The 24337-nt window shown below is 44.6% G+C and overlaps 1 protein-coding gene across 1 annotated transcript in view; it reads left to right on the top strand.

Annotated features, from left to right (window-relative positions):
* ACAP2 (ArfGAP with coiled-coil, ankyrin repeat and PH domains 2) overlaps positions 1 to 24337 on the top strand; it is a 106737-nt gene that overhangs the window by 35185 nt on the left and 47215 nt on the right. Inside the window, exons 8-10 of the mRNA XM_044289325.1 lie at positions 8549 to 8644; positions 21230 to 21304; positions 22926 to 23038. Of these exons, the coding sequence (XP_044145260.1) occupies positions 8549 to 8644; positions 21230 to 21304; positions 22926 to 23038 (284 nt within the window). The remainder of the gene's footprint in view (positions 1 to 8548; positions 8645 to 21229; positions 21305 to 22925; positions 23039 to 24337) is intronic.

Here is a 24337-nt window from a genome sequence, read left to right on the forward strand (position 1 = left end):
CCCCAAATACTATCCTAAAGAAACATTACTGCCCCCCATAGTAATAGTGCTCCTCATAGTCCCACCAATAGTAATTCCCTTCTAGAATGCCCTTATTAGTAACACTGCCCCAACCGTGATAATGCTCCTCAACAATGCCCTCCCATATTAATAATACCCTCACAGAGTCCCTAGTAGAAATAAGGCCCCCTATTGTTCCCCCAGTGGCAATAAAGCTCCCTACAGACCCCACAGTAGTAATAAGGCCCCCATAGTGCGCTTAGTAGAAATAAGGCAGATCTACAAGACCCTCCTATAGAGCCCCCAGTAGTAATAAGAACGCCTATAATGTCCCCTGGATTTGCAGTGCCCCCTGCAGTTATAATCCTCCCTCCACCATACAGTCCCATGTAAATAATATCACCTCTTCCCCAGCCGCCTCCAACGCACAATCCCATGTAAACATCACCCCCTAAGGCTACTTTCACACTTGCGTTCATGTACTTGTACAGGACGGATCCGCACCGATATAATACAAACGAATGCATCCGTTCAGGACCAATTTGTTTGTATTAGATTTGAATTTCTAAGTCCCAATACGGATCCGTCCTGACTTACATTGAAAGTCAATGGGGGACGGATCCGTTTACAATTGCACCATTTTGTGTCAATGCAAAGGGATCCGTCCCCATTGACTTACATTGTCAGGACGGATGCGTTTGGCTCCGCAAGGCCATGCGGACACAAAAAACGCTGCTTGCAGCATTTTGAGGTCCGCCTCCAAAATGGAACGGGGGACCGCACGGAGCCGAACGAATGCATTCTGAATGGATCCGCATCCATTCAGAATGCATTGGGGTTAAACTGATGCATTTGGGGCTGCTTGTGAGAGACCTGAAACGGATCTCACAAGCGGATCACCAAACGCAAGTGTGAACGGACCCTAAACATTAAGTCCCATGTACATAAACATCATTCCCCCCCACCATCCACTTTCAACATACAGTCCCATGTTAATAACATCCCTCCCTCCCCCAGCCACCTCAAGCACACAGTTCCATGTCAATAACATCCCTCCCTTCAGCCCTAAAATACATCCCAGTTAAATAACTACAACTCCCAGCATTTCTCTGCCTCTCCCTTCACTTACCTCTCCTGTACAGACATCACCATTAGGCTCCTTCTCCTCTTGACTCCGGTCCAATCCTGAACTGGGAAGAGGCGAAAGACCTTTGGTGACATCACAGGCCATGTGATCAGCAAAACAGGCTGTGATAGGATGACCTGGATGGTGACATCATCCAGGTCATCCTATCACAGCCTGTTTTGCTGATCACATGACCTGTGATGTCACCAAAGGTCCTTCGCCTGTTCCCAGTATAAGATTCAATTGTATTTGCCGTTCTGTGTACGGCAATACAGTTGCATCTAGCAGGCAGGACATTCGGGGCATGGGACAAAACATCCGGGGCCCAGGCCCCGAATGTTTTAACCTAGCGACGCCCCTGCACGAGCGGATGCTGTGCGTGACATCCGCTGCTGAATGAAAGCCAAGACCCGATGCGGACAGCAGAAACACGGAGCATTAACATGATTGATAAAGCTCTGTGCCTCTCTGTGACCTCTTTACTACGAAATCACAGTGACAACTTTATCTCACTGTGATTTCGTAGTAAAGAGATCGCAGAGAGGCACGGAGCATTATCAATCATGTTACGGCATCCGCTTGTGTGAAACAGCCCTAACTCTCATCTTGCTGATAAGAAAGTGGCTTAAATAAAGGTGCATTTAGACGCACCAATAATCGTTCAGATATAGATATCGTTCTCATACAGTGAAGGAGATCGCTGCATGTAAATGCACAGTCTCCTTCATTGAACGAGCAGCCGACCGTTGGTTTATTAGATGACCATCACAAAATAAAAGTGAAAAGTACATTCACGCAACTGGAAAAACGGTTAACCCTTTGTGACAGAACGGCTCAATAGTTTTTTTTTTTATATAAAGACCAATTGAAAATGCAAGTTGAGTAGAATGCAATCATACATTTTTTTCCCCCCAAGGGTGTACATAAAGAGTAACTGTAAAAGTATTTTCCATCTATCAGATCACTCCCTGTCAATCAGTCTCCGCCCATTTTGAAGTGCAATTCAGTGAAAACTTAGGTCTCATGTACACGACTATTTTCGGTTCACCTTTGATCCGCAAAAAATTTCTGAGGCCGCAAAAAATGTGGACAGCACATCCCATCCGTGTGCTGTGTTGCAGTGCCGCAAATGATAGAATATGTCCATTTGGCAGACAAGAATAGGCATTTCTACAACGAGGCACGCAAAAAGTGTGGAATGCATCCGGATTGAATCCATATTTTGCGAATCACAAAATGGATACAGTGGTGTGCAAGAGGCCTTAAAGGGGTTATCCCATCTTAGACAATGGGGGCATATCGCAAGGATATGCCCCCATTGTCTGATAGGTGCGGGTCCCACCTCTGGGACCCGCACCTATAATGAGAACGGAGCCGGGGAGAGTTGTGGCTGGAGGACCCCGGGTTTCCCAGGGTCCGACCACCACCAGGCGCAGCTCCCCGCCTCTCCCATTGAAGTGAATGGGAGCGCACCGCACATGCGCGGCCAACGCTCCCATTCATTTCTATGGGGCCGACGGAAATAGCCGAGCCAGCGCTCGGCTATTTTCGGCGGCTCCATAGAAATGAACGGAGGGCGGCAGTGCATGCGCAGTGCGCCCGCCTCCATTTTCTCTGCTCCGTTCTCCTTATAGGTGCGGGTCCCAGCGGTGGGACCCGCACCTATCAGACAATGGGGGCATATCCTAGCGATATGCCCCCATTGTCTAAGATGGGATAACCCCTTTAACCATTAGAGACGGAGTTTGCATGTAAAGGGGCTTAAGATTCCAGTTCTTCTCTTCCTTGCCTGTACAGTCTGTCTGTTAACTTCTCCTCCTGACAGTCAGGGGCAGTGTTGGTGTATGGGAGCAGAGCTACCACAAGAGAGGAGTGGTGTGCGTGATGCATTGCATTGCCATGAGGACTGAATTGTGATGGCAGTGTCTATAGTGACAAGTGGAGCTGAGTGCATGAGCAGGGTCAGTTAGTATGAGTTGCAGATGCTCAATGAAGGACAGGTACCTCAGGGTTAATGGTTGGTTTAGAGCAGGGATGCCCAACCTGCGGCCCTTCAGATGTTGCAAAACTACAACTCCCCGCATGCCTTGACAGCCTGCAGCTATCAGTCTACAGCAGGGCATTGTGGGAATTGTAGTTTTCCAACAGCTAGAGGGCCGCAGGTTGAGCATCCCTGGTTTAGAGTTCCTATTGGCTCAGGAGCTAAATTCTCCAAGTATAATACGGAAAGGTCTTGGAGGAGCGACTGTCCCTGCACAATAATGTGAAAGAGACTCTTTTCGTGTTTCTGTCTCAGCTTCTCTTGTGTTCCTATGTGAGTGATCATGTGTAAATCATGCCTATCTACCCTCCCATGGACTGTTATCTTCTGGACTTGCTGTTACTTACAGGCATGATGGCTAAACAAATATGTGCAAACTGGTGATGGGTAATCCTCTTGGGTAACCTGTAATGTGCTAAAGGTAGGAGTTCGGAACCACCATGAACTGCGGAGGTGCTGTAAGCCGTATACCGTAACAGGATAGTAGTGCACTCCATCCTGTGCATTTTGTGAGATACTGATTGGCAACTACTAGGTCCCACATAGGCACTGTGCTATCCTGAGGACGTATGGGCCACGAGTATGATGCTAAACTTCAGGCAGGGCCACTCTAAAGAAAGTTCATGCCAGTGGAAAGAATTAATGTTTGGTAACGTATGAGTTCATCAATTTGTCTCCATTACATACGGAGGAAAAAAATGCTGATAAATGCAAATTCAGATAATATAATGGAGAATACACATGATTATTGTGCAGGTTCATCTTGTGAGTAATGACAGATAAATAACTTACTAGGCCACAGTCTCTCCACGTTTGACCACACGCTTGAGGTATATATTGCTATAAAAACAAAAGAAGAATTACATGTAAGCATTGGTTCTTGCCTATTCCAAGGCATACTGTGGGCCAATATTTTTGATGGTTTTAGTACAGCTTACACTGTACCTATTGTCTGACATGGGGACAAAATGTGGTATGCACAGAACTGAACAAAGGAAGTGACTTATGGGAACAGTCACAGAAAACAGGCCATAGTGTTTCAGCCCAGATATGTTACACAATATGAAATAAACATACAACTGCTGACACTAGTGTTTTGTCTTTGGAAATGGCCAACATAAAAAAAAGCACTTGCATAAATAGTTTTTAAAGCAGTTCCATTCTGGACATCACAAGTCCTTTTATTTGGCCAATATTTAATTTAACACCATATCACAAAATAAATGGAAAAATTTCAAATGAATTTATTAAAAACTTCCAACATATACATTTAGTAATAAAAAGAAAAGAAAAAAACATACATGATCTGTCAGTGTGCAAAATAGCAGCGATGCTGTACATTAGTAAAATTTTGTTCTAATCTGTATAATGCCAATAGTCCTAATACCTCAAAGGGGTATTCCCATCTTAGACACTGGTGGCATATTGCTAGGATATGCCAACAGTGTCACCTCGAGACAGGAGCAGGTCCCAGAGGTGGGACCCACACCTGTCTGCCATTTGTGGCATATCTTAGAGATATGGCACCAATCTGTGAGATAGGTTTAACATTTTAACACCTTCCTGACACAGCAATTTTGTGTTTCTGTTTTCTCGCCCATTTCCTTGGGGGACACAGGGGACCTTGGTTATAGCTCAGCTCCCTAGGAGGCGTGACACTAAGTGAAAACTGTTCAGCCACTCTTCCAGCAGCACCCTCAGCCTGGAGAGAGAGACTACCAGTCTTTGCTTAGTGTCCTTTTATTATTATTTTTTTATTAATACAGATTTTTTCTTTTGCTCAGGGACAATAGAGATGCCTGGACCTCTTTGTTTCTCCCAGGGTCGAGTTGCGCCAGTGTCGGTCATCCACACTGCTGCCTCCCCCACAGAAGACAAGGTGGACCAGGGCAGCCTAGCTCCCCTGCATCCCGCCAGCGTAAGGGTCGCCCGGACGCCAAGTCCCTCTTCCAGCGTACTGCCACAGCGGTGCCAGTCGTTGAAGGAGCGACCCTGCTGGAATGGACCGAGGGTGAAGACTCTAAGCCTCTAAGCTCTGATATCATGCCTGTAAACAACCCTTTCCAATTGGGCAATCAGATCCGCATTGTTCTGCATGCCAGGCCCCAAAGCAGGGTCCGCCACCGGCCGTGCCTCTCCCCGTTCCCTCTGGTTTGCCTGACTGGGCCAGATCCCTGTCCCAGGCCGTGGAAAGTCTCACCCACACAGTAGGCTGCCTGGTAGATAAACCGCCTACCATGCAGGCTGCCACACCTCCTGTTGCACCCTCTGGTTCTACCGCTTCTGCCGCCCCCACTGATTCACTTGCACACAGCGAATCCTCCAGGGTCCGGCACTCTCAGAAGCGCTCCAGAACAGAGTGCGCATCCTCCTCAGATGCGTCTGTCTCCCCGCCACGCGTGCGGACTCAGTCGGGCCTCTTATCTGAACACGCCCTCTAAGAGAGATCCGGCGGATTCGGATTGGACATGGAGTCGGCACTACCGTCCAAACTAGCCTCTGCAGTGGGTCACCTCATCACCAACATTTGTGATACCTTTTAAGATACACGATGACCCTCCCAGCACTGATCAGGCCGGCGTGTCTTTTTTCCGCTCCAATCAGGTGTCCAAGTTTTTTTTTCTCCACGCCGACTTTTCTTCAGTGGTCTCTAAAGCTTGGGCTCGCCCTGATGCCCGTTTTACCTCCCCCAAAAAGCTGGACATATGTTATTCATTTCCAGCGGATTATTTTGCTACATGGGCGTCCCCGCCTACGGTTGACCCTCCTGTGGCCCGCCTGTCTAAGAGCATGGCCATTCCTGTAGCAGACGGCTCCTCACTTCATTCCACCGAGGACCGTCGTATGGAGTCCCTCTCCAAGGCCATTTTTGCTTCCTCGGGTTCTGCCCCCAGACCGGTCTTTGCCTCCGCCTGGGTGGGGAAAGCGGTCTCCGAATGGGGCTCCCAGCTTGAACAGGATTTGGGATCGGGCGTCTCCATTCAGGACCTCCAATCCTTGGCCCAACTGATAGTCCAGGCAGGAAAATTTATCTGTGAGGCTTCTCTCGATGCGGGTCCCTCATAGCACGCTCATCTGCCTTAGTCGTTTCTGTCAGACGGGAACTTTGGCTGAAGGTTTGGGCGGCGGACGCCGCCTCCAAACGTTCCCTTACTGGGCTACCATTCAAGGGCTCCCGTTTATTCGGGACCCGTTTGGACGAAATTATTTCAGAAGCCACGGGTGGCAAGAGCACCCATCTTCCCCAGTCCAGAACCAAAGGCACCCCTCGGGGTCGCGCTGGCTCGTCTTGTTTTCGGTCCTCTCGTAGGTCCTTCGGGTCTAGATACACAGCCAGTTCCTCATCTGGCCCCTCTCAGGATAGGCACAAGAATCCCTTTTTTGGGGCTCAGCCAACCTGCCGCAAGTCACAGGGTGCCACCTTCTCCTTTTCAGGGACGTCTGGCGGGCTCATGTCTCCGATGCCTGGGCGCTCGAAATTGTATCTTCCGGATACAAAATCGAGTTTGCTTCTCTTCCTCCAGATCGTTTCTTTCGGTCCCGTTCTCCGCGGGACCCCGTGGGTGCAGCCGCCTTCTCCGTAGCCGTTCACACCCTGCTGGACAAGGGAGTCACCGTCCCTGTGCCTCCGGCGGACCGATTCAAGGGGTTCTACTCGAACCTCTTTGTGGTCCCCAAAAAAGAAGGCTTGGTGCGGCCGATTGTAGACTTAAAACGGCTAAACCGTTTTCTCCGCCATCGGCGATTCCGGATGGAGCCCCTCCAATCCGCGGTGGCCTCCCTGGAGAAGGGGGACTTTGTCATCAATCGACATTCAGGATGCCTACCTCCATGTTCCGGTCGCTCAGTGTCACCATTTATTTAAGAATGCAGCCTATGAGATTTTTATATATTCCTATGGAGCACTGCTACCTGCAAGCCTCCACAGGAATGTGGTAGGAATCATAGCCTTGAGCAGGCTCGAGGCTACCACCACCATTAACGGCTTCCCCGATATCAGCACCGGTGCTCCCAGGGAAATCCGCCTCAGATACTGTGGGCACAGTTGACCATGGGCTCTGAGGGTTTAAATGTCTGTGATCAGCTTTATTGTAAAACAGCAGAAACCCAGCAGCTATGGCTACTGCTCTGCTCCAAAGCAGGCACCATCTTTAAAGAACCACATAAAGACCCCTGATCCCACATGATCCCTGTTGGACTTTTGTTTAGTTAGCAAATTGCCACTTTGGCCAATAAAATGTATATTTGCTTCTGCCTAACATAACTGTTGTGTGTAATGCTAAATCATTGACTTTTTTAATAAGAGGTTGTATATTGTTTGTAAAAACGAAATAAAAAAAACTATGGCATCATCCATTGCATTAAAGCACTCGCACATATTTCCTTTGTAGAATTATCACAAAGAGAAAAAGCACAGAGATTATTATGGTTTCGGTATTTACAGTTAAGATCGGCACTTTTGAGTATACAGGAGAAAAATAGGCTTGAAATAGACACTTTAACACCATTTAACGAGTGGTTAGGGAATTTAGATCAGAAGATGAAGATTTCTCACCTTTTATAAAGGAAAAATGTTGTTAATGTTATTTTTATATAACGTGTATTGCCGGATGATTAATAAAAATAGATTTAAAAAAAGCACAAGCACTGCAGTTGGACCCCCACCAATCATATATTATCTTTTCTGAGGATAGGTCATAGATATCCTGAAACAGGACAACCTAAGGGTCCATTCACACGTCCGTATAGAACTGCCTATTCTTGTCTGCAATTACTGCCATTTGTTAGTTCCTTCAATACATCATGAAGCTGGCTTCTGAAATCCTTAATGCTCTTGGGTAGACTAATGAGTCTGCAAAATTTGCACATCTGCCTTCTCTGGTTCAGGGGAGGCATATTGATTTCTGGACATTGCTCTTGTCTGCAGCTTAGGTCTGCGCGTCGGTGTCTCCGTAGCTTTCTTTTGTGAGCTGCTGCAGGGCTGATTGAAGCTGCTTGAATTTTTCCCCCCTTGTAATACAGAGATCTATAACCTGTTCTCTGCATTTGACCATTTTAATAAAATATAACAGCTGGAAGAAACATCACCAGAAGGAAGTTAGATATTGTGAAATGTGTTCTTTATTACACAGGAGAATGGGTTTGTACCAGATTTTGCTGATTCACTGAATGCATGGTTCCCATTTCAGCTATGCAGGCTGAGTGCAGTACCTAGTGCTGTGTGGCTACCCATACAATGTGCATGCTGCTTTTACATAAAAAATAAATAAAAAATCTCTGTGGGTGGGTCACAAAACAGACCCCAAATCTGCATGTTCCCTTGTACTTTATTATATGTCTTCATTTTCTTGCATAATAATCTTTTATCTGTCTGTTAACAGATGCTGTCTTTTATGTATGCCCATCTGGCTTTCTTCCACCAAGGATATGACCTTTTCAGTGAACTTGAGCCCTACATGAAGGATTTAGGAGCACAGGTAAATATGTTCTCATATTCTGTTGGTGTGCAGGTTAAAAGAAAATCCATAAAAGTAGGCATAAAACTAAACTGGTTCTGTACATTATGCCTTTAGCACACCAGCTTTAAAAGTGTTCCTGAACTTTAAAAATTTTTTGGTATGTAATAGTGACATATGACATGTTTTGATTGGTGGGAATCTCGGTGCCTCACCAATCGCTAGAACGAGGAGAGAGAAGCACCCATGTGGCCTGCTCTCTTTCCCTTTGCAGGAGACTGAATCAAGATGGGCACATAGACTTTCTATTGATCCCATCTCCTGCAGTGATGTGAGAGAGCAAGCTATGTAAGTGCATCTGTCTCTTCGTTCTAGTGATCGGTGGTCTCAGCACTTAACCAAGACAAATCAAAACCCTTTAAATGTCGCTATGACATCATTTATATATATTTGATTTCCACTGGCACTTAAAGGCATAATTCAGCCTTGTAATACAGCACGCTGCTCTGGGAATATACTATACCTTTATATGCTTTTGATTTTCGAGCCACACAGAAATTTTCTCAAAGACTTTGTGAGCTTCTGCAAGGAGAATATTGTGGCATGTTCTCAACATGCTGTATTATAGATGTATTTTCCCCTACAGACATTGTTGGGAGGAATATTTTGCTTGACACAGAAGCACCAAACAGAACAGAGTTCTTTCAGGTCCTTTGGACCCAGTGTCGGACTGGGGTACCTAGGGCCCACCAGTGTAACTGATTCTGGGGGCCCACCTTAGGGCTCCTGCACACTTTTATTTTTTTTCTGTGTCCGTACCATTTTTTCATAAATGGATATCCTGTTCTTAAGTCAGTCAGAAACAAGACACATGCAGTCCTATCACACATAGGAAACATGCACTGCACCCACCAAGACATTTTCTGCCTAACCCTATTAAGTGTAGCACACTTAAAAGGGCTGCCTCACTTCAACAAATGGTATTTATTATGTAGAGAAAGTTAATACAAGGCACTTACTAATGTATTCTGATTTTCCATATTGGCTCTTTTCCATCACATTATACACTGCTCGTATCCATGGATTTGACCACTCTGCAATCCAGCAGCGGTGGCCGTACTTGCACACTATAGGTAAAGGTGTTGGCCTATGAGCACTTCCAGCCTTTTCCTATAGTGTGTAAGCACGGCCACCGCTGATGGATTACATGATGGTAATAACCACGGATAAGTGCTGTCTATAATGTGATGGAAAGGCGGCAATATGGATAATAACAATACATTAATAAATGCCTTGTATTAACTGCATTATAAATGCCATTTACTGAAGTGAGACAACCCCTTTAAACCCTTTAAGCATAAATGTCTGGCATGAAATTTATCAAATGTTAACCTCCTCAGATTCACATAATCTACAGTATATTTAAAAGGGTTTTCCTGCCATAATGACCTATCGCCTATCTACTGGATAGGTGATAAATGTCAGATTGCTGGGGGTCTGAATGCTGGAACACCCACTGATCATGAAAAAAGAGGTCCTGAGACATTCAATTACATTACCGTCAATCTATGTACACAAGGGTCTTAAGACCACATTCCCTTGATCATGGGGGTCCCAGCAGCCAGACCCCTATCAATCAGACACTTATCACCTGTTGTGTCATAGCTGTTTTACCTTTTCACATTCCCTATCCTTAAAGGTTTTCTTTGGGTATAAATAAAAAAAAAAAAAAAAAAAAATCTGGCCCAAAATATGTGTCAAACGAAAATAGTAATGCTCGCCTGTTAAAGGGCCTGTGTCCACTTTTCTAGTTATCCTCTATCCACAGGATCGGGGATAACTAAGTGATCCGTGGGGGTCTGAACGCTGGAGCCCCCACTGATTCCCCCTTCTTGACTGAGTGGCAGGTCGAGCATATGCCCTGCCTCTACATCCATTCTCTATGGGGGTCACCGGAGATGGCGGAGTACAGCGCTGGCTAATTCCAGTGGCCCCAAAGAGAATGAATGGAGCAGAAGAGCGTATGTGTGGCCTGTCACACCATAAAAAAGGGGGAACAGGACCCGTTCCTGGGATCAGTGGGGGTTGCAGAATAGGACCCCACTATTCATATAATTATGGTGTGGAGAGGATAACTTAAAAATCTGCACAACCCCTTTAAATCCTCCATCACCAGTATCGCTTTACATGGCACCAGTGATGCCTGTAAATACGGAATATCATCACTGCCGCCATGTAAACCGCCATGTCAATACTGAGAATATGACGCACTGTGCAGAATTTTTCGGACATAAGTCCAACCTTTAACAAAGCCCAAGCAAAGGTGCTAGAGGAGCAACGTGAGCAAAGGGCCTAAATGGTGGGTCATAACTGAAGCAGATACATTAGGGTAACCTGAGGCTGGGTAATAGTGTGGATCCTGGAGCAGGAGGGGTAGCTGGAGAAGAGGCAATATTAGTGGTGCATTTAGTGTGGGGGCATCTGGAGCTGGGGCACTTATGGGGGTGCACCTAAAGCAGAGTCCCCCCAATGCCACTCTGAACTCTGCAGAGAGCAGCACACATTCATAGATCTGTGCCTGCTATAAACAAATCCCCCATTTCCCCCTTACAGTCTCCTACAGCTCACCTGTCAAACACCTGAGAAATCAGTCCAGCACCTCAGAGGAGTCCAGCAGCCACAGTTTCCTGACAGCAGGAAGGGCAAGAGGATGGCAAGACACCTTCTCTCCTCCTTCACTGCCAGCAGCCCCAGAGGTCTAGAAGATACTATGGGGCCTCCTGTACAATGTACACCAGTAGGAGGCTGCATCACTGTGCGATACTGCCACCTAGTGGCTACAATAATTATCTCTCCTGAGAAAGGAGAAATAATTACTCCTCCATCTTATCTCGGGCGCAGGAGACTGGGGGCCCACCAAGAAATCCCTCGCCTCCCCGGGTTGCCAGTCCGAGCCTGTTTGGACCTATAGAGTATCTTTAAGGCCTCTTTCACACGAGCGTGACGGATTGGCTCCGGATGCGTTCAGGGTGCGTTCAGTGAAACTCGCACTATTCTGCAAGCAAGTTCAGTCCGTTTTTTCCACGTGGGTGCAATGCATTTTGATGCGTTTTTCTCGTGCGTGATAAATAACTGAAGGTTTCCAAACAAGATCTCCTAGCAACCATCAGTGAAAAACGCATCGCACACGCATTTGCTTGCGGACGCAATGCCTTTTTCACGCAGCCCCTTTAACTTCTATGGGGCCTGCGTTGCGTGAAAAACGCTGAATATAGAACACGCAACGCACAAGTGATGCGTGAAAAACAACGCTCATGTACACAGACCCATTGAATTGAATGGGTCAGGATTCAGCGCGGGTGCTATGCGTTCACGTCACGCATTGCACCGGTGCGGAAAACTCACTTGTATGAAAGGGGCCTTAGGGTGCCACTGTACAAGGTCTATGCAATTTTCAGTGCAGTGTGTGTGGCCCCTTAAACGCTGTATGCAGTGCTGGAAACAGCGGAAGCATAAGCAATTTTACATTCCTAAAGTTCACCCAGTGTTCCTTTTACGAAATACAAAAAATAAAGTACATTGAAACTGAGTGAAGGACCTCTAAACAATAGAACTATACAGGAAAACAAATACTAGCAGTAAACGGGTGTCTTCAGATGTGGGAGAAAATTAAGGCATATAACCAAAAGAAAAAAGGGTCTGTCAAGATGAGATGGAAAGGGAGATCTGCAGAAGGCAACGAATATTCTTACAATTGTAAAGCAGCACCAAAGGTTGTCCACCTTTTTAGATATTTATGACCTATCCAGCAGAAACTTTACAGTGGATGGAGCCAGAAGTAGAAGACTTGTCCACTCTGTACTGGTTGTGCTGTTGTACTGCAGCTCAGCTCCTATTCACTTAGGCTACTTTCACACTGGCGTTTCTGGGTCCAATTGTGAGATGCGTTTCAGGGCTCTCACAAGAGGCCCAAAACTGATCAGTTCAGCCCCTATGCATTCAGAATGGATAAGGATCAGTTCAGAATGCATCAATTTGGCTGTTTTTGGTCTCTGTTGCGTTTTTTAGACGGTTACTAAAACGCAGCGTTTTGGTGTCCACCTGATAATGCTGAGCCAAACGGATCCATCTTGACATACAATGTAAGTCAACAGGGACAGATCCGTTTTTCATTGACACAATATGGTGCAATTGAAAACGGATCCGTCCCCCATTGACTTTTAATGTGAGTCAGGACGGATCCGTTTTGACTTGGACTTTTTTTTTATGAATAATGCAAACGGATCCTTTATGAACGGATACAAGCGTTTGCATTATTGGTGCGGATCCGTCTGTGCAGATACAAGACGGATCAGCACCAAACGCGAGTAAGTGGAATCGTCAATATATAAAATGTGGACTATTCCTTTATGGGGAACGGGAAAACGAAAGTAAAGGTAAGGTAGGAAGATAGGGAAGGAGAGAAAACCACAAAGTTGAGATAGGAAGAGAAGGATGGGCTAGATCTTGAGGATGAAAAAATGGACTTGTATTCATCTGTCTCCATGTAGACTAACATTTGTATGAGCTCTAATTTTGGCAAACCAGACTTTACACCACAGTGAAGGGATGCATACTTGAGCTGCACTAATGAGATGCAGGATGACAGAAGAGCATTATGACCGTTTTAGGATGTTGCTAAGATGGAGTAAGAAAGGAGCAGGAAAAATAAAATCTAAATTTAGAGATGATATGCCACACCTCATCTCAAAACCTTTGTAGAGTCGTGTATTTCCAGAAATCAGTTAGAATATTCCTGACCACAACACCAGCAAATTGGGGAGACTGATGGGAACATCTGGCGTCGAGAGGGAGAGCAGTTTGAATCCAGCTTCCTGGTACTGACTGGAAATGGAGGATTTATGGGTAAACAAAAATGAAAATATCAGGATTGGGTAAGGAAGAAGATTTTTTTTTTCCCCCCCCCCCCCCCCCCCCCTTTTCGTATGGCACTCTATCTCTGTGGCCAGATGCAATGACGTATCCATGTAAAAATCCTCTTCACGCTACAACAAGAATGTGGTAATGACAACAGGGAATTGCATGGTCTAGAACACTAATTACGGTTTAGTAATTTGGAGGTTTATTATTGGGGGTCAGAAAACTGCTTTAAGAAATGATTTTGGTGTACGGTAATGTTCAGTTTAGCCAGGGGAATTGGTATTTAGATGATACACAGGAAATTAGGCTTTGTTGTCAGATACAAAGTTCCTTGAGAGTTGTTTTAACCCGTAGAGGACCCGCACCGTACATGTACGGCGCAGATGTCCGTGACTTAAGGACCAGTGCCGTACATGTACAGCGCTGTAATCGGGCAGGTGCAGGAGATGCGCCCCCCCGATCCGCGGCAGGGGTCTGGCAGTCACTGATTGCCAGACCCCTGCTGCATGCGCTGGCATCTGTGAAGTCAGCGCTGACTGCGGCACCTGCGATGTCCTTGCGGGTATCAGAGCTTCCATAGGGTCCCCGTGCTGCTGTGACGGGGACCCGATGCCTTCCTTAAGCATCGTTGCTGCCTTCTGGGAGAGCCTGAGATCCAGCCCCCTGAATCTCACAGGCAATTAGGCTGTAAGTGTATTTACAATCTGTAATACACTTACGGCCAATGCATCACAATACAGAAGTATTGTGATGCATTGTCAAGGCGATCAGACCCCCAAATGTTGAAGTCACAGAGTGGGACAAAAAAAAAAGTGTAGAAAAAAGTAAAATAAAAATAAAAATTTCAAGTAAAAAAATAAAATGTCCTTTCCCCAAAATAAAGTAATAGGGAAAATAAGAAAGTAGACTAATTGGGTATCTCCAAGTCCAGATCGACCGGCTCTATAAAAATATCACATGACAGATGACATCTAAAAAAAAACACCGTCAAATAAATAAAATAAAAACTGTGCAAAAAAAAACTTTTGTCACCTTACATCACTAAAGGTGCAACACCAAGTGATCAAAAAGGCGTATGCCGCCCCCCCCCCCCAAAAAAAAAATAGTACTAATCTAACCGTCGCCTCATCCCGCAAAAAATGATACCCTAACTAAGACAATTGGCCAAAAACTTAAAAAACTATGGCTCTCAGACTAGGGAGACACTAAAACATCATTTTTTGTTTCAAAAAATGATATCATTGTGTAAAACTTACATTAAAAAAAAAGTATACATATTAGGTATTGCTGTGTCCGTAAGAACTTGCTCTATAAAAATATCACATGACATGACATAACCCCTCAGGTGAACACATTAAAAAAAATATATATATAAAAATGGTGTATACACCTTAAAATAGTACCAAACTGTCATCTCATCCCGAAAAAAATAACGAGACCGTCGCCCAAAAATGTGGAGACACAAAATTATTTTTTTTAAATGCTTTATTATTATGTAAAACTGAAACAAACAACCCAAAAAAGTTGTCATATATTTGGTATTGTCGTGTCGTTAACAACCTGCTCCATAAAAATACCACATGATCTAACCTGTCAGATGAACTTTGTAAATAACAACAAAAAATAAAAACAGTGCCAAAACCTTACCTTGCCTTAAAAAACCTTAAAATCATATGTACCCTAAAATAGTACCAACAAAACTGCCACTTTATCCCATAGTTTCCAAAATGAGGTCACTTTTTTGGAGTTTCTACTCTAGGGGTGCATCAGGGGGTTTCAAATGTGACATGTCAGCTTCAAATTATCCCAGTTAAATCTGCTTTTCAAAAACCATGTGGCGTTCCTTTCCTTCTGCGCAATACTGTGTGCCCGTACAGCAGTTTATGACCACATATGGGGTGTTTCTGTAAACTACAGAATCAGGGCAATAAATATTGTGTTTTGGCTGTTAACCCTTGCTTTGTTAGTGTAAAAAAAATTATTAAAATGGAAAATCTGCCAAAAAAGTGAAATTCTGAAATTTCATCTCCATTTTCAATTAATTCTTGTGGAACACCTAAAAGGTTAACAAAGTTTGTAAAATCCGTTTTGAATACCTTGAGTGGTGTAGTTTCTTAAATGGGGTCATTTTTGGGTGGTTTCTATTAGGGGTGGGCGATATAGACAATATGCAACATAAACGATATAAATTTGGCCAACGATAGAGATTTCATTTATATCGCCATATCGTGGTAGAACATGGCATGCGCCGCTCTCGGCACACACCATGTTCTCCTGAGCCGGCACAGTGGAGAAGGAGGGAGTCCCTCCCTCCCCACTGTGTGCAGCTGCCGCTGACCACCAATGAGAACAGACTAAGAGGAGGAGGGGAGGGACTGTGGCCACTCCGCCACCAATGAGAACAGAGTAGGAGGAGGAGGGCCTGTGGCTACTGCGGCACCAATGAGAACAGAGAGGAGGAGGGGAGGGACTGTGGCCACTGCGCCACCAATGAATATAGTTAATATGCCTGAATACAAACGTAGCCTGCATCTGTCGGCCATATCCCATACCTGGCCTCTATTACTGTGCGCCGTGATCCGCCGCAATTAACCCCTCAAAGGTCCTGAGGCCAGGTATGGGATATGGCCGGCACATGCAGGCTACGTTTGTATTCAGGCATATTAACTATATTCATTGGTTTCCAAATTTTGGGCTTTTTTTTATAAATTAAAATGAAAATTTTTGACTCAATTTTACCGGTGTCATGAAGTACAATATGTGATGAGAAAACAGTTTCAGATTGGCCTGGATAAGTAAAAGCGTTTTAAAGTTATCACCACATAAAGTGAAACATGTCAGGTTTGTAAAAAATGGCCTGGTCCTTAAGGTAAAAAAAATGGCAGGGTCCTGAAGGGGTTAATCTATAGGTTCACTATAGACAAATTCTGCAAAGGTAAGTTGTGCTACATAGGTGCTTTTGTAGTAAGTTCCTTTGAATGTGCTAACCACTGATTCACTGACATGGTGATCCTTCTCCATGATGAGGTTCTTCAGCAGCTGCGGTGCGTTTTGCACATTACTGTGTTCAAGATGCTGCAGATAATTTTGCTACAGATTAGATTGCTTTACTTAAAGGGGTTGGCCACTTTGTTAGCACTTATTACAATTGTAAAGAAAGTACACTTACTAATATATCTTCTTAGGGCTCATTCAGACGGCCGTATGCTGTCTGCAAAAAAGCAGATCCGTTTTTTTTGCGGATTAGATGTTGTCCCATTCATTTCTATTGGTGCCCTTTTCTTCCATTGCACGGCTCGGCAAAAAAAATGAAACATGTCCTATACTTGTCAGTGAAAATCAGGACATGGCCCTATTGAAGTCTACGGATCAGCAAAAAAATAATAATGCAATCTGTTTTTTTGCAGACATGCTAAACTGTCCGCAAAAAAACGGATCTGCATTTTTGCGGGCAGCATACGGCCGTCTGAATGAGCCCTTAAGCAGATCTGCCTGGTTTTCCTGCTATTGGCAGCCAAGCCCCCTCCTGTCCTGCTCTCACAGCTGCCTGTCTGTCCATCCCTGCAGGTTCCATGGAGGAGCAACCTCATCCATGCCTGAAGGAGTGTGCTGCTCCCTGGGTCCTAAAGCACCCTGCTTGTATCAGATGTGCTTTCCTTCTGTGACTGACACTCCTAGCTGTGTATGGCTGGAGGGACTTAGCAGGAAGATTCAAGCAGAAATAAAGATACTTTTGCAGGAGAAAGGGAGACACTGAGGAGAAGCTGACTGTCTGTAGACTCCATCCACTCTGTCTCCTGTACTAAGAGGATCCTGCTGTATGTGAGGATGTTGCAGAGCCAGGAAGGTGCTGTGGAACACAAACTGTGAGCAATCCCAGTGTCTGTCCTGTTTATGGCCCCTCTGCTCTGTGATCTTATCACAGACATGTTTATTACAGCCAGACCAACAGTTAAACCCTTCTGAGGTCAGTTATATCAGCAGCAGTCTCTGGTCTCATCTGTAAATGTGTGCCCCCTCCTTCCGGAACACTATAAAGTGATATGTGACACCGCCCCCCCGTACAGTGATATGTGACCCCCACCACTGTATAGAGATGTGTGACCCTCTGTATACTGTATGCAGTGATATGTGACCACTGTATACTGTGTATAGAGATGTGTGACCCTCTGTATACTGTATGCAGTGATATGTGACCACTGTATATAAAGATGTGTGACCCTCTTTATACTGTATGCAGTGATATGTGACCACTGTACACTGTATATGGAGATGTGTGACCCTCTGTATACTGTATGCAGTGATATGTGACCACTGTACATTGTATATGGAGATGTGTGACCCTCTGTATACTGTATGCAGTGATATGTGACCACTGTATACTGTGTATAGAGATGTGTGACCCTCTGTATACTGTATGCAGTGATATGTGACCACTGTATACTGTGTATAGAGATGTGTGACCCTCTGTATACTGTATGCAGTGATATGTGACCCCCTGCACCGGAGGATCTCATTATTATCATTATACACAGTGTACAGGGAAGGGGGTGTCTCTATATGCAGTGTACAGGTAGGACACATACAGTGTATACTGTATATACTGATGTGACCCCCACCACTGTATATAGAGATCCGTGACCCCTCTACACTGTATAGTGATGTGTGACCCCCCTGTATACAGAGCTGTGAGACCCCTTTATACTGTATATACAGATGTGTGACCCCCTGTACATTGTATATACCAGGTGTGCACAACGTTTTCTGTTTGGGCGCCACATTGTCAGACTGAACCAACGTCAAGGGCCAAAAAATAAAATTTAAAGAGGTATTAACAACTGAAATACTGTATTTATGGCATATTGAACATACAGTATATAACATTAATATCTAGTTACAGTTCCAGGACTCCCATCTAATGGAAGAATTCATGAAAAATACATTTGGGCAGTCACTGACATAGACATACATGTCTGTTACCAGATGGTTGGGGGCCGCACAGAATGGTATCAAGGGCCGCATGTTGCCCCCGGTCCGCAGGTTGTGTACCCCTGGTATATACAGATGTGTGACCCCCCTGTACACTGTATACAGAGATGTCTGACTACACTCATTTCTCTTTTTCCCCAGGTGAAGGGTAATCGTATATATTCCTAGATGATTTCTAGGCTGTGTGATGATAGACCGGATGCTCCTCGCTATGTGAGCAGATAAATTTGTACTTCTGGCTTCATTTGAGTCAGAAAACTGGCGAAAATGAACATAAATTTGTTGGGGCGACTTGTCACGCCCCCTCCTGGCCATTGTCACCCCCCTCCTTTTTTTTTTTTTAGGCACAGTTGAAAAGTCGTAAACACATAGTTTGCAACTTTTTAACGCCACATTTCAGAAACCAGGCAAATGATAAATCTCCCGTTCTATTCATTCTGTTCATGGCTTACATCCAGTGGCACAACTAGAAATGACTAGGCCCCACAGAAAGTTTATAAACAGGGCAACAAATGTGACACATTAGCATCACATTCCTGTGTGGGACGGGTAGTGACCTCTCTTTACTGCTGGGACTGGGGTGTTCCTTCTAGTTATTTACTGATGACTGAGCTATTGATGATGTCGGAGGGGCTCTTGTCTCCATGGGAACACAGGTGGGCGGGGATGTCATGTGACTGCTCCTCTGAAGATGCTTGCTGCAGTGCATGCTGGGATTTTTACTTTCACTTTACAGCTGCTCCGCCCAGACACCCTGTCTGAGGAGCTCCTCCAGGGAAGTGTGCCATGGTGAACAGACAACTACATGTCACATGATAATAATACTCCATGGTTTTGGCTATTGTCTGGGGCACTTCGGATTTTTGATACTTAGGCTGGCCAACCCCTTTAAGTTAACGTATATTGATCTAGAAGGGTTACCAAATATGGCCGTGGCCTAAGATGTCTCATTTTGTGTCCAAATTGTGCTGAAAGTTTGGCACACAATTCTGTTGCAAAGTTAGCCAAACCATGGGTGGTTTAAAGTTAGACAAAGTGTCCAGCCATGCAAAAAAAATTATACTCAAGCATGAACCACTGAGATAAAGATGTTAAAAGGGCATTCCTATCTCAGACATTGATAGCATATTGCTGGGATATGGCATCATTGTCAGGTAGGTGCTGGTCCCACCTCTTCGACCTGTTCCTATCTCCAGAGCAGGGCCCCGAAGTGAAGGAGAGTGCACCGCGCAGGCACAATGTGCTCACCATTCATCGGTATGGGAAATCTGGAAATGGCAAAGCCATTCTGCTTTGCTGACTTCAAGCGCCACCACCTCTCTATTCATTGCTGAAATAGGTGAATTAAAGGTGGCCACGCATGCACAGTACTCTCTGTTCACTTATGGGGCCCTGTTCTGGAGACAGGAGCAGGTCCCAGAGGTGTGACCCACACCTATCTGACATTGATGGCATGTCCTATGCCATCAATGTTTAAGACGGGCCAACACTTTTAAAGGTTTCTGTCACCTGAAAAATGGGTATTAAGCTTGCTGACATTAGCAATGTGCTAATGTCAGCTGAACATAACTATATTAGTGCCATCTCACTGCTTGCCGCCGTTATTGAGAAAAACAAACTTTTATAATATGCTAATTAGCCCCTAGAAGCCCCCTGCTCCTAGAGGCTCCATTCTCCCACCTCAGGCCACGCCCTGCTACACTAGATTGACATGGCCAGGCAGCGTTGGTTCCTACCTCCGGCCCTGTCTGCAGTCTAAATCTTGCACTTGCACCGTCCTGTTCAGTATACGGCGCAGTGAGTGAAGGGCGCTCTCCGGCTGCCAGCTTCCTCACTGCGCCTGAACGGCGCAAGATCTCTCCAGCGCACAGGGCCGGCAGGAGGAGGTGAAGGCTGCCTGGCCCTGTCAATCTAGTGTAGCAGGGCGTGGCCTGAGGTGGGGCGTGGCCCCCCCCCCCCCCCCCCCCCCCGCTGCTTCTAGGGGCAACGCCCCCCTGCACCTAGAGGCTAATTAGCATATCATAAAACTTAGTTTTTCTCAATAACGGCGGCAGGCAGTGAGATGGCACTAATATAGTTATGTTCAGCTGACATTAGCACATCATTAATGTCAGCCAGCTTAATACCCATTTTTCAGGTGACAGAAACCCTTTAAGACTTCCTGTCTAAGTTTACACTGTCTACATTTTGGGATTAGTAAAGCTGCTCCAATGTTCCTTCTACTTTATATTAAGAATATTAGGAGTGACATCAGAGTCCCCTGACTTGTGTAAATGCGCTCATCCTGCCACATTTTTCTCCATTTACCAGAACTAGTAAACTGAATAAACCAGGAAAACTAATAAACCAGGAAAAATACTATAGGAATTTAAATTCCTGGCTTGCAAGGGCTGTTTTATAAAAGTTTTTGTTTGCTGCTTTATTTGCAGGGTGTTGCCTGAGAATTTCTAATATCTGCAGCCCTGGAACCTACAGTTAGTAAAGGGTGAAATTCTGATAATGAGTATATTAGTTAATTGCCCTAATATAAAAACGTATGTCCATCGTAGGTGTGCTCAGTTATGATGTATGTTGTAGACTGCGAGATATTGCAGGACATTTTGTTTTATTTGGGAATGAAACCGTTGCACCTGCGTTGTATAACTCCTTAATGCGGTCTCTCTGCCTCTGTAACCCCTATTTTACTTTGTTTTACAGCTGGGTAATCTTGTTGTCGATGCCGATAAAGAAAAGCGAGACATGGAGCTTAAACATTCAACAATTCAACAAAAGGTAGGTAAAGAACTAGCGCACAAAAATGTGTATTCTGAAGACACAATAGAGTCTGATGCTGAACATTAGTATGTAGAAGGATGATTGTCTCTTCCTTGTGTTAGATCTCTAGTCAAGGTCACGGTTGCAGTGAAATAGACCCTTCATTGAATTATTTATCTGGTGCCAGCACAGAGCTCAAAGCTTTGAATACAAAGATATATTTATATGCGGTAACATTCCCTTTACATAACAGAAGAATATGCTATATAATAATAGATGGAAAATGTGGGACATTCATGGTATTCACATCTGTGATGGAGGAAAGATTTTGTTGTCTTTGATGGGAAAAATAGCGCTCCAGAATGTATTCGATGTACCTTTACACTGCAGAATATCTGTAAAAGGCCTTCCTACGAACGCCTATTAGTGATAACCTGCCCTAATGTTGGGCAGTGTAAAGGGTTCTTAAGGATAATATTAGACAGGAAGATATTTTTCATTATTGATCAGCGATTTAGCAAATTGTTTGCATTCAGCAGACATTCCTTGACCTGAAACAATGCCTCTTAATAAATTAGGCTCGCCACTGGCACTCTGCATCTGAAACTGGAATGTGCACCAGCCAAGAGGTTGGCATGGACTTGAATTATAACTTACACCAGTTTCCAGCTTAAAGGGGTTGTCTTGCCATTTATATTGATGATCCATTATCAGGATAGGTCATCAATATCTGATCAGTGGGGGTTCGACACCCGGCACCCCCGCCAATCAGCTTTTTGAAGAGGAGGCGGTGCTCCATGCGAGCGCTGCTTCCTGTTCATTACACTGCCCGTTGTCTCGATGGTACAGTGTAATGACAAGTACTCCATTCATTTGAATGGAGTGAGTATTTGTAATTACACTAGACCACTGCCACAGGGGAGATGACCCGTAGTATAATGACAAAGAAGCGGCGCTCGGATGGAACGCCACCTCTTTTTCAAACAGCTGCAGCTCCAATCGGTTATTGTTGACCTATACTAACGATAGGTCACCAATCTAAATGGCAGGAGAGCCCCTTTAAGTGATAGTAAATCCAACGGGCTGTGGTAGGCTCTGCCACCTCCTTTTTAAACCTTTAGAAAAGTGTCAAACCTCAAAAAGTTGTAAATTGTAGTGTAAATATGGTGTGCACCATAATTTGCAACTTTTTTTAAACTTATTATTATTTATGAAAATACAAACAATGGAGCCACAGCAACACCATGTTGCATATAAGAAACAAGAGGGACCGTTAAGGCTGTATTATACAGCACGATTCTGCAACCGATTGTTGGGAGGGAAGCTTTCCTTCCTGGCAAGAGGAGGAGACCGCTGCTATTACATGCAGCCATCTCCTCCACAGCATGGGGAGTAGAAATCGTTATGCCATCACTCGTCTCCAGTTATTTGCCGGCAGCAGACTGTGATTAGACAGCAAGATCTGCCTGTGGCAAATCGTGATCTTTTAGCATGCTGTAATCAGCGGCAGTATTACACTGCCAGATTATCCCTAACGAGCGTTACTGTAAGTTAGCAAAATCCGGTATAAATCTTAGCATGTGCTCTTGTGCCACTGCGTACTTTATTTCTTGGCCTCACTGTTCTGTATGCCTGGCAGGGTTTATCTGCTGATGATGCCAATCTGGAATGCAATGTGGACGCAGAAAATGGTATTGTTATGGAAGGATACCTGTTTAAACGAGCCAGCAATGCTTTCAAAACCTGGAACAGGTAATAACATGAGCACAAGGCGCAGGCCATTATGGGTGGACTTTCTGTTCATGATGATGAATCACCAAATGAGGAAAGACTATCTGGCTTCATTGGCACAGTGCAGATACTGGCTGAGAAAAAGCATGAGCACACCATTGTAAAATGCCATGTTTTCCTTTTTTATGGCTTTAGCTGCAATCTTAATTTCTGTTTTTCATATCATGCTGCTGCTCTTATTTTGCATTTTCACGCCTTCTCCTCCTTTTCTAGTATGTTTTAATCCTGCCCCATTTTTTCACATGACAGGAAAAAGCCAGACCACAACAGGTATCAACCAGCCTCTTCTTCCCTTCTTCCCTCTTTATGTGGCACGTACCTTTCACTGTGAACCCTGCACATAGATCACCTGCAATGGATGGATCTTATACTTGGAGATATATAGTTCATACTTTAAGGCCTCATGCACACAACAGTGTTTTTTTGCGTCCACAAATTGTGCGTCCGCCCACAAAAACGCATGCGGCATCCGTTTTTTGGGGGAGGATCCCTTTTTTTCCACAGATCCCTTGTAATGAATGCCTATCCTAGTCCGCAAATGTGAAAAAAGTTTTTTTTTTTTGCTGAAGGGAAGCACGGACAACGGACGCGGAACTCAAACGGATGAACGATTAGCATTTTTTTGCTGACCCATTAAAATGAATGGGTCCCCGTCCTATCCGCAAAAAAAACAAAACAGAACGGAGGACGAGAAAAACAACTGTCGTGTGCATGAGGCCTAACAGTGATTATTTACAGCCCCCTCTTTCCTTGAAAAGTCAGAGACCCAGAATAAATATAAGCTGCACTGGGCACTTGATATATTTCTGTAGTTTTGTACTTCTGAATATTCCTTCTAGTATTTTGAGATCTCGCCACTATTGGAATGGTTCAACTACACAAATTACTGTCACTCTCTTTATCAGAACTTGCCAGAGAATTTTGCATGAATAACCTCCAAATCAGTTCCCAAAGTATTCTTTTCTCGTAAGCTCTTGTAAAACAGTCTCCATTGCATGTTGTCTTCCCCACAGGGTTGCATATTGTGCTTGCGCTTGCATCAAATGTTCCCTTTTTTTTTACTGTTATGTTACTAATATGGATTTGTTTTCAAGATTGCGTTACTTTAATTCTTGCTTTACATTGCATCTTTTTCGGAATTTATTATACAGTTTGCAGCTGCTTTTTATTACTCTTGCTTGTCCATATTTGTACACGTTGTTACCAGCATCAGTTATGGCCTTTTGCATATAATAAATTAGATGTCCTAGTAATACAGTT

This window comes from Bufo gargarizans, chromosome 4, assembly GCF_014858855.1.
Source record: "Bufo gargarizans isolate SCDJY-AF-19 chromosome 4, ASM1485885v1, whole genome shotgun sequence".
Taxonomy (NCBI): Eukaryota; Metazoa; Chordata; class Amphibia; order Anura; family Bufonidae; genus Bufo; species Bufo gargarizans.